Source organism: Ruditapes philippinarum, unplaced genomic scaffold (genome assembly GCF_026571515.1).
Source record: "Ruditapes philippinarum isolate M1 unplaced genomic scaffold, ASM2657151v2 ctg6_1_1_1_1, whole genome shotgun sequence".
Lineage (NCBI taxonomy): Eukaryota > Metazoa > Mollusca > Bivalvia > Venerida > Veneridae > Ruditapes > Ruditapes philippinarum.
Window position 1 is genome coordinate 219037 of NW_026859747.1, and position 12165 is coordinate 231201.

The window sequence follows — 12165 nt, forward strand, 5'->3', positions numbered from 1 at the left end:
CAATTTTTCTCATGTTTTTGTACTTAGTAATTTTTTCAGCTTTGCTCAGTAATAAAAAGTCTCGCAAAAGTTCTAAGTTTTCACTTATATCTAACATAGAAACTGGTTACTTCAAACTTCACCAGTATAAGGCACTTATAGGTGACTTGTATGTGACTTATATGTTGGGGAAAAAATGGCCAAAAGTGACTTATATGTAGCATATACCTATAACTGACTTAGACAGGTTTTTAGGTGATTTATAAGTGACTTATATGTAACTTAAAGTTCTCTTATAGGTCAAGTATAAGTTGCATATAAGAAACATATAAGTCACTTAAAGTCATTTTGGTAAGGGTTAATCCTTGTATTTTAACATTAAAATCCCTTCAACTTGACAGGGACTGTGCCAATTCAAAAGAAGACAGAAAAAGAAGACAAATCCATACGAGAAATTCAGTGAGTTATGTGTCAATACATTTATAATAATCAACAAGCTTTATTCAATTCACATGCTCATATAAATTTTCTTTTTCATCCAACAAGAAACATGAGTTTACAAAAATACAAATAAGCATGTATAATTCAATATATCATTTCTTTAAAAAGATGTCATTTAATTTAAATCAATATAACAATTAATCTTCTAAGCTTATGGAGAAAAATTTGTTCAATAAATGACAACAAAATTACAAAATAAATCAACAAAACATCAATCTTTTAGAAGTATTTTTTCATAACTTAATTCAAAATATTAAGATGAAAATGCCAAAAAGAAGCAGTGATGGCTGACAAAATGTCTTAATGGTTAATGTTTGACTCAGTGGAAATAAAAAACTTACTTGCTTAATCTGAGATCATGAAACTTATCATATCAGATTACGATTCATTTCAAAGTAAAGGTTAAACAGTTGCCAACATGAATGATATATAAATACATGTACCAGTATGTATAAATATTGTAGAATTTTATTAGCTACAGATTTAGTCTCAAAATACTTCAAAAGGAAGGTATTCTGTAGATTATTCAAGCAATCAAAAATTTATATAAAGCAATTTCATTCGTTGTAAAATAAAGTAAAAACTTTTTCCTGTTCTTTACAAAAGAAAAATAAGAGTAAAAGTATGTAAAAATTGACAAACTAATATAACAACCTGTGTTTTTGATTATTTAAACACAGAGAACCTAGAATGTGTAAGTAACAAAAAAATGAAGCAATCATATCATACAACAAACTTATATTAATCACTTTCGAATCTGCTTCCTGGAACCAACCAGTACTGGTGTCATAAGATCATATAATTAATATAAGTTGCAAGAACTTGTTTCGCAATCCAGCTTACATAAATATGTTTAAACCAAAGACCTTTAATTAAGAAAATAAACAAAATAATATATTTTCAGGAATATTGGACAAAGTATGAATTTGAAAAGCAACTAGGGTAAAGTGCTACCTTATTTTCTTGTCAAGACGGGTTCATACGCTGCCATTTTGTCTTGTTGACTAATGTGAAAAATTATCTTTTAATTATCTCTTGTGTAGATAAATAAAATATCAGCAAAATGTCTTTAGATTTTAACAGTCAACTCATATGCCTATCAAATCTATTTTAAATAGTTTTCCTTTTGTGAAAAGGTATAATTATTCATTTTTTATCATAAGCTTGAGAAAAGCTTGATAATTTATAAATTTTCAGTACATAAACTTCAATATTTCATAACTTTATAATTTCTTCTCAACTTTAAATCTCGAATACTTTAGTTTCATAAAAAAACTTTCAATAACAAGCAAACAGATTCCAAAACGCTTTTCCTTTCTTATTTTTGTGTTATGGACCAACATTTGTAAATTCAATTTAAAACCATCTATATTTTGTTTAAATATGAAAATACAGCGAAACAGCTGCCAGCAGTATTATGGATTAGAACACTAAAGATGTTTATCACCAGAAGTAAATAGGTTCGAATGAAAAATAATTTCTGATAACAGTAGTAAAGTAGTGAAGTAGTATTTTGACTTCCATAAAAAACATTCAATCGCTAGAACTGTACTAATAGCCAAAACATGAAGGAAGAACAAAACGGCTAAGCTATATGCCCAATGAATAATAAAACATCAAAAATAAAACAAAAACTTTGAAAACTAAAAATATTTATATTTTTAAGCCTAATGGGCCTTTAAGCAAAGAAGCTTCTAAACCAAAGAATGCAAGAGCTTGTTAAGAAGCTAAAACCTTTTTATCATGTACAAATATATTTACAAACATATACCGGGTAGATACATTTTAATAGAAAAGCCTCAAACCGTTCCATACCTGACTCATTCCCAGTACACTTAACAACAGAAACAAACAGCTAGACAGCTCCATATAAACACAATATACAAAAATAACATTGTTCATTGTAATGAAATTGAATCAACACATAATCAAATTTTCCAGCTTGAACGCCACCACATGTAAAACAATCAAAACCAATTAGTATCCAGCAAACTCATGATTAAGCCCCAATGCATTACCTCACTTGGACACAATTTTGTGGTCATTCCCAATAATTTATATACATGTAAAAATCCTTATATTTTAATCATCTTCATGAAACCTCTTTACAACTTTAAAGTTATCTGTGCTAAGTAATAGACACTTTTCACATATCATGGCACTCACCGCTTTGAGGGCCATTCCCATTATCATAACCTTTATAGATAAAAAAAATTCCCACATTTCTTTAATTGCTAATATTAAATAATTATCTAAAGTCAATTTAACAATTAACCTTTTTAGTAAAAATAATCTATTAAATTTGCCTATTTTCATATTTTGTGAATAAAATGTATACACATATAATATTGAAAAATAACTCCCAAAATAGAATTTTTGTAAAGGGAGGTAAACTTTGCAAAAAGTAGGACAGGAAACCACATAAGTTTACTATAATTATCCAATTACTTATATGTATTTTTTTGTTGTGCAGTGTGATATTCACATAATGACAGAAAAATAAAACTATGAACAAAAAACAAAACAACTATACAATTGTATATTCAAGAAACATTGATAACATTGTAGCAATCTATTCATAACTCAAAAACAGGTAAGTAAATATATAATACCATTTTCAGTAATTCAATCTACGTCAAGATAGGACACCAAATTTTCACTTAGTTTTAAATGCCCCAAACCTGTACAAAATCATAACAACTATGTATAATCTTACCTGATATCATTCAATAAATTGAAATAAAATTCTAAATCATACTTGACCTACTATTTCCATTTTATTTTTATGCCAATTTAATGTACTTTTAAATTCCTCTTAATTTTTACAATATGTTCTCAATATGCAATTGTTCAATCAAACGAGCCCTTACATACTTATATACATGTACACATTTAACAAAAACGATGGACTGAAAAAGTATTATATTATTTCATTGATATTGATGCTGAAAATTCCCATGTGTTAGAGGTTGTGTGTTCACACTGTAGTCCAAAACTTCCTGGAACTCATTCAAATTCTGTCCATTATTTGTCACCATAGTTTCCGAGCCAAAGGAACTTCTTGAATTTTTACCATGTCTATTATCAGTCACCATACTTTCTTGTGGGAATGAGTTTGAATGACAGGAGTTTTCTGATGGCTGATTATGACTCTTATCGGACACCATACTACCTGACACTTCAGGTAACTGTCGGTCCCGTAGCTTCTGTGATTGAGATTGTAATAATGTTTCATTGGAAGCTTCCTCAGCTTGGTCTTTGACATCATCTAGACAAACGGCTTTGCATTGTGTTTTATGAACCTTCATCGAATGCTTATGAATATTTTGCTTAATAGCACAGGCATAGTTACACAGCGGACATTTGTATGGTTTCTCTTTAGTGTGGGTACGGACATGCTGAGCTAAAAGTGTGCTGTTAAAAAAGGATTTTCCGCAGTCATCACAAACATATTTCTTATTCTTCATATCATGCCTCCTGCGATGAACGAGTAATGCACGTTTGTTCTTGCACATTGCCCCACAAACGTGGCAAACCACGGGGGCTACTGTATGAACACCACGTTTATGTGATTTGACGCGGAGCATGGATTTGAACAACAAACCGCAGATATCACATGGATACTTACAGCTTGCTTGTTTTTCACTCTCAGTTTTTTCGCAAGAAAGTTTGTGCTCCTGGAAAGAATCATATCTTGTGTATATTTTTCCGCAAGAGTCGCACTGATAGTTGCCTAGTGCCCATATATTTGTTTTGTGCCCTGATTCACGCTTATGCTTCCATAATGCATCACCTATAGTATTAAAAATAGAATAAAATTTCCATTAAAAAAAACATACCACCAAATAAATACAATTATATATACCTTTAAAATGTTGTAACAAATTTGAGCGCTTGATGCAACAAAACAAACTGAAACATGTCTGAAATTATGAAATTACAGCTATTATAACTAGAACTGCCACTATCATGGCGTGAATACCCCCGCATACCACTTTGTCAGAATCAACAGTGGCCATTTAGAACTCAAGGACAACCTCCCTGCAAAATGTGAGGTGACTAAGCCAGTGCATTGCTAAGTTATGTATTCTACATGCTTCAAATGTGAAAATGTCAAAATCAATACACTCTGGTTAGGCATTCTGAAGCAATTGAGGGGAAAAGCTTTATTTTGACAAGGTCCCTGTGACCTTGACCTTTGACCCTGTGACCTCAAAATCAATAGGGGTCATCTACTAATCACGACTAACCTCCATGCCAAATATGAAGACTGTGGGTCATAGGAATCTTAAGTTATTGGGCGGAAAAGCTTTTTGATGTCAAGGCCCCTGTGACCTTGACCTTTGACCTGGTGACCTCAAAATTGATAGGGGTCATCTACTTATCATGACTAACCTCCATGCCAAATATGAAGACTGTGGGTCAAAGGAATCTTAAGTAATTTGGCGGACAAGCTTTTTGAAGTCAAGGCCCCTGCTACCTTGACCTTTGACCTGGTGACCTCAAAATCAATAGAGGTCATCTACTAATCATGACTAACCTCCATGCCAAATATGAAGACTGTGGGTCAAAGGAATCTTAAGTTATTGGGCGGACAAGCTTTTTGAAGTCAAGGCCCCTGAGACCTTTGACCTGGTGACCTCAAAATTGATAGGGGTCATCTACTTATCATGACTAACCCCCATGCCAAATATGAAGACTGTGGGTCAAAGGAATCTTAAGTTATTGGGCGGACAAGCTTTTTGAAGTCAAGGCCCCTGCGACCTTGACCTTTGACCTGGTGACCTCAAAATCAATAGGAGTCATCTTCTTATCATGACTAACCTCTATGCCAAATATGAAGACTGTGGGTCAAAGGAATCTTAAGTTATTGGGCGGACAAGCTTTTTGAAGTCAAGGCCCCTGTGACCTTGACCTTTGACCTGGTGACCTCAAAATCAATAGGGGTCATCTAGTAATCACAACTAACCTCCATGCCAAATATGAAGACTGTGGGTCAAAGGAATCTTAAGTTATTGGGTGGACAAGAAAAAAACGCCGGACGCCGGACGGCCGGATGGACAATCTGATTCCAGTATACCCCCCTTACAACTTTGTTGTGCGGGGGTATAATTATAGCTTGAATTTTCCAATAATATTTTTGTTGCCAGGTCATTAAATACAGGGTATATCTTTGTTTTGTTAAGCACGCATAGGAATGATACAATATCAAGTAATGCAAAAACCTGATGAAAAGTGGATTTTTGTATGACTTTTAAAGCTGCACGCCTCCAGATGAGCCAAAATATTTCAAGAAATTAATATTGAGAAAAATGTACTAATGTTTTAAGAAAGGTAAAACATTTAAGATCCAAGTTACATTTTTCATGTTATGTGCAGTTTAAGACTGATTTTGCAGTGTTTTATAATCATATTTCTACTGCTTCACTAACACTGTTAGTAAACGCTATTTTTGCATATGTTGACGACTTTTTTGGTAATTTTCTTGGATTGTAAGTGCTGATTGCAATATGTAAATTACTATATTTGCTCAACTCACAATATTTTACTTTTAAATACATTTCCAAAATTTTCATGAAAATTAACATATATCTGAGGGCGTGCTGTTCTAAAAGGAAGTTGAAATATTGTGAATAAATATCAAACATTAAACTAAGATGAGACAGCACCGCTGTGCCAGTTGATCTTGGTCTGCATTGGTCCCATTAGTAGAAATCAGTTGCCTGCAGCTGGCCAAAGGTTAAAAGGGATAAATAGCGACTAAAATGACCCAAAGTTCAATACAGAAAAGTCATTAAAAAATGGTACCCTTACTTTATTCAATTTAAAACTTACGATTTTCAAATTCAATGTCACAAATAGGACAGTTCCATTTAGGAAGCACATCTTTGTGGACTTTGTTCATATGTCTTCTCAGCGATCGTTTGTGCGGATAAAAGTTTGCACAAATTTGACACTTCAAATGACCCAATCTTATACGTTCTTCTGGCGTAAGCTGGTTGACTGAAACCATATTTGTTTTTTCTTTCGGAGGGTCATGGTTCACTTCTCTTCTATGTTCCCAAAGTTCTTCCTCTACAAATGAATCAGACATTGTTCATATTTGAATTCAAGCAGCACCCACAGTGATCAATGGCCGCGTTCAAGGTTGCATTTGTATACCAATTATCATAAGGCTCTATGTGATGTTACAAAAATTGTCTACCATTGACCATTTATGTTGAAAATTTAACAAAATTGCTAAACAGGAAATGGATGAGTGACAGACCTGAAAAATTGATTCCCATGGTATGGGACTACATGTTAATGCTTATACCAAATATCAAGAGGTTGTGATCAGTAGTTGCTGAGAAAACTGTTACAAAATTATTTCCCTGCCTGTATGCCACCCCACATTCACTATACTATAACCCGGATATGCACTTATTCAACCAAGCCAAAAATTAGCTACCAACATTGAACAGTATACATGTAGATTCTGGCCAGAGAAGTTGTAAACTTAAGGCAGACTTGCATGGCCCTTTACTAGTGTGAAAAGAAAATCACTTTCAGTCACTTCAGTTTCAGAATTAAAATATCATATAATGATATACTTACTTGTTGTAAACCTTTCCTTGCAATCAGAGCATTCAACATCAAGCCATTTTTTACCTTTGTGCCGCCTTTTGAAGTGTCTTTTTAGAATGGTTTTTGTTACACACGTAGTTTCACATAAAGGACACTTTAATTTGTTCGATGATCCTTTTCCATCATTGTCCTTTACTTCGGAAATAGAAATTTTCCATGTTGTACTTGTTTCATTTTTTTCATTCGATTTTGTGTTACTTTCAGAACCAGAATCTATCTCTTTTGAACACATCATATCATAATCCATTGTATTTTCATCATCATCAGAGATCTCTGGTGGTTCTAGCTTCTTCGGCAAATCATTCAATTTCTCGGATGAAGTTGAGTCTTCATCTATATCAACTACTTCAGATTTGATCTCAGTAAATATAGAATGTCCAATGCCGCCATCTTGTCCGGCTGCCATGATCGGGAATAAATCTGTAAATCCACCCTGAACTAGTCCAGCTACATTTTCGTCTGTTAACACTGAAAGAGATGTCAAAATTTGCAAGGTATGAAAATGATGTCAGATACTGGTATGTTTGAACTTAAAAGACACTAAAGTAAAAATACTTAATGTAAAATAATGTACTATACATTTATTCAGTAGAATCAATATTATTCTAAGTATCAAATTGATTATGTTTGTATCTGATAAAATGTGCAAGACTATTCTTTAAAAGTTCAGTAATAACAAAATTACAGGTTGATTGCAGTATTTCCCCGCCTATTCCGGTCGATTCTGGTAATTCGGCCGATTCCACTAAGTAAAGTACCCCAATACAAAATGTGCAAACCTCAATGTGTATTACAAATTACAAAACGTTCAAATGTAAATGGGTTCTTGGTTGACTAATATTATTAAAAGAATAGGTTAGACAATTCTTCATGGACACTATTTTTATAGTCTTATGCAGAGGGGATGAATTTCATTTCAAGCCAAAATTTTACCTTATAACATCAATGTTCTTTCGACATAATTTATCCTCTAGATTTAATACAATTCTTACCTTTTAGCCAGCATGGCCAATTTTTCTCTTTAAAAAAGGCTCTGATAGCATCCACCTGTTCATCAGTGACCAACATTGTAATATGGTACTGGTACACCTCTCCCATTCTTGTCAATGTACACTGAAAAACACAATAGTCATATATTTTAGATAAATTTTATAACTTTTTAATACTTTTATGTTTAGTGAATCTTTCATATAAATTTGGTACTTTATACAAAAATTGCCGACAGGGTGTGCTCTAAAAAAACCTTAAGAGGGATATCATCGCTAAAATAATTTGTATATTAATATAATACAAACAAAAAAGTGAAAAAAATGTTGACAGTTACTTAATAAAATCAGAATAACATATATAAAGCAAGGTATTTTTTTTGGTCCATCTGTGAGGTGTGTACCCCTTTACTATGACATACATGTGTAGTACATGTATCTACCAATTAATAAGCATGACACTGTGTGAACAGAAATCAATAACCAAAAACATAGTTGATTCAAATTATTTATTATAAATAGGTATTTTCAAGAGCCCTAGCTTATTGGATTTAACTTAGCTCATACTGTATTTAACATCAAAATTTAAAATCAAAATTTAAATTTTGCTTCACAAACCTCATCCCCTATGGAGCAATCAATAAGACAGGTTTCTTGAAAACACCTTTTGTTTTCCTGTATCATAATTTCATAGTCATCAAAGCGATTTCAAAACAGGGCATCACTTACTTCCAAAATTTGGAAGACAGAAAATGTCTGATATTGAAAGAAACGTTATATAGGTGAGGTAAAGAAGGAAAAGCTCTACACTTTTGAAGTCACAAGTCAAAATCAGGAGTAATTCGTAATGACTCCAAAACTTCCCCTAATGGATGCCCTTAGCCTGCAGAAGACTTTCCAGATATCATGATTATGAAGGTCAATTGTTTGACATTTTAACAAGATGACTGATATAAATTATTGTAAATCTTGTCCTGGTGTTGACATGTCTCACTCTTACACCACACTTATATAAATATTGTCACTTTATTTAAATTCTAATTAAGCACTTTTCCATACCTCAATACAATTTTGCTTGTGAATCTGCCTATATGTACCCTTAAAACAATCAATTGCCTTAATATCAGCAAACACCAGTCAATGTTGTCAAAGCTTCTATAAATCAGCAGACAGGATGTTTTGTATCACATTCAGCAATCCAAATAAAACAAACTTTTGTTTTAAAAATTGCTGTAGATTTTGGAAAATCTTATTTATTTCAATATTAGGACAACATGTATCAAAAGAAAAATTAAAGAAGAAGTATGCAATTACTGTTGATAAAAAGGTTGCTGACAGATTGACAGCCACTTAACAAAGATATAAATTAAATCAGGCATTTACGGGGCCGTCCAGGTTTGATAGTTGTCCCATTTTGGTGGTCAAATCTCGCAAAAATGCAGAAAATTCTCCCCCAGAATAGGGGGAAAACAGTCAGGGAGGAGGAAACTTCAGAGAAGAAACTGGTAAGTCACTCAGGAAGGAAACATCAGGGAAGGAAATGGTAAGGGGGAGAATAGTCGACAGGCATTTTTATGTGCATTCTTATTTTATGATCATTTTGATTGGCAATTTTTATGGTTGGCACTTGTAACGTGTTAGCATTTTAATGTAGGTTTAAGGACCATTTCTCTTTATAAGTCTATGGGAAAATCAATACAAATTATAGTTTGACCTAAATTTTTGACCCATTGAATGTCGTGAAATCTGATGATAATTGCAATCATGTTAACTGTCAAGTCGCTAAAAGTGAAGTATACCATTACCCTACTTAAATAATTACTCTATACGAATACTCGTTCTGTACTTACACAAATATCGGCCCAAAACACAAAATATGCAGTGGAAATGGTTCAGATTTGATCAAAACATGGTAGGTTTGATTGTTACAATTAAGGCAGAAGAACATGTTCTAAATTAATGAAAATATTTAATCGAGTATCAACAAGGATATAGTACTTTTATTTTCACAGGTATCACAACTTTGAAACGCCAATCAGGATAATAGAGACGCCATTCTTTATTTTGTATTTATTATTAGCCTAATTTCACATAATATGGAAATGATGTTGAAAGAAAGAAAACATGTTTTGCAGCTAGCTAGGTTGCCTTATAAATACATGTATATATTGTAATGCTTTTATTTTTTGTCTTTTATTCTGATCATTATACTGAATAATTAAGGTTCACTATAATTCTTAGCATTTGTGTCTATAGTCTGAGTTCAATGAGGGTCGATCCGCTGTCGAATGCAGCTTTCGTAGTCGCGTATGGATCCAGGACATGCCACCATGCAGTCAGTGGTGATAATTTACCTCCCTGAAATTTCCACGGAGTAATTAGCCAAAGATATGAATTCTGAGCCAAAATAAAGCCAATTTACGGTGACTAATAAGATTCTAATTGTTCAGTAACCTAAAACAATATGAAAAGGAAGTAATAATAATAATAATAATAATATTTAATATTAATTATTGATATATAATGTTTATGATGATGACGACGACGATGATGATGATGATATCTATACAAGAATGATTTTCATAATGATAACAATGTTATTGATATTGATAATAATAGTGATGATGAGGCTAAGGAAAAGAATTAAGAAGAAAACGAAACGAAAGAGAAAAAATTTCGGTGACAACCATGTTGAATTTTATCTAACTTAAATAAACATGTGTTCTCATACAAGATGGTATGAAATGGAAAGACATGTCAATATAATCACATCAAATCTTAGGTCAACAGTCACTTCGCTAATGGAGATATTTACAAAGTCCTTACATTTTGTCTTTATATTTAACCACAATTCAATTATCGCGTAGCCTCCCTAGTTTGTATTGAAGTTATGTATGACAGCATAATTGAACGCCCTTTGTCATCTGTTATATAGAAATTTTCTAGCCAGAACAAGAACATTGAGCACATTTACTCAATTTGCCATATATTGACTTGATTTTGAAATTTTATTTCTCGGGTATACTCGTATGTGGATTTGATTATAAACGTCTTATAACGTAGTTTCAAATTATTTATTTCTTAATTTTACAGTAAACAGTTCAATCAATCTTTGTGTAGAGTTCGATTGCTTTATATGCAGATGTTTAATTTCTCAAATATTTTTGTTAATTTGTATACACGTACCAAATATATGCGCGCAGTTTTGCTGTGTTGCTGAGTCGTATGGTCATTTGTCTCTCATAATCATGCATGAAGTTGGTCATTTGTAGAGAAGTTTACTCATTTCACAGGGAAGCCGTCGCCCAGATATAACTGACCATGGGTATAAACAAATAAACTAAAGTGGGTAGTTCAATACAGGTCATGATTTAAGAGTTTAATAGCTAGCTCATTGCTTAGTCAGGTATAACCATATAAATGTATACATTTTGAAATAAAACACTACACATATATTACGAAATTGTTTGTGAATTAAACGCCTACACAAATATTTCCTTTACAAACGAAAATTGGTAAATTTAAGTTTAAAGCAGTGCTCCTTATGCAATTATGGTTCGACGGCGATACGGTTAAAGATTTTCAATGATTTTTTTTTTGTTGAAATTTTGTACATTCATATTCAGTGAAGCAAAGTCTAAACTAAAATATCGCTTCTATAAATAAATCTCCACTGCATGTACGAGGGTTGTCCCAATATTCTGTGACAAGATTGATTAAAAGCTAAATAAAACAGGTACGAATTTGATATTTTAATATGTTATAAACCCATATAATTTAAACATTTTCACAAATTTTCATAGATAAATATCAACAAACAACAAAAATATGCCATAAACACCATGGCAACTAACTGAATCGCGGCGCAAGTCCAGCGTCAAAGACGGCGTTAAATCTATATAAGGCGCCTTTCTCGAATACTCTCAATGGCTTTCAACGCAATAATGGTACCCATAAATCGTCAATTTCTGACTTAAATCATGTGGTTGTTAATGTCTGTAGATTGTTTGGATGGCATACATTCATTTTTGCTATACGCGAACTTCCGGTCTCGTTACTCCTGTTTTTAGCT

The 12165-nt window shown here is 32.6% G+C and overlaps 1 protein-coding gene across 1 annotated transcript; it reads right to left on the reverse strand.

Annotated features, from left to right (window-relative positions):
* Window positions 1–343: 343 nt before the first annotated feature.
* Window positions 344–10029, reverse strand: LOC132757766 (zinc finger protein 678-like). The gene is made up of 5 exons (XM_060749154.1): window positions 9944–10029; window positions 8100–8220; window positions 7078–7575; window positions 6316–6555; window positions 344–4273 (listed from the first exon to the last, which is right to left on the reverse strand). Exons 2-5 carry the CDS (start codon window positions 8203–8205, stop codon window positions 3411–3413), a joined length of 1707 nt encoding a protein of 568 aa, XP_060605137.1. The 5' UTR covers window positions 8206–8220; window positions 9944–10029; the 3' UTR covers window positions 344–3410.
* Window positions 10030–12165: the final 2136 nt, after the last annotated feature.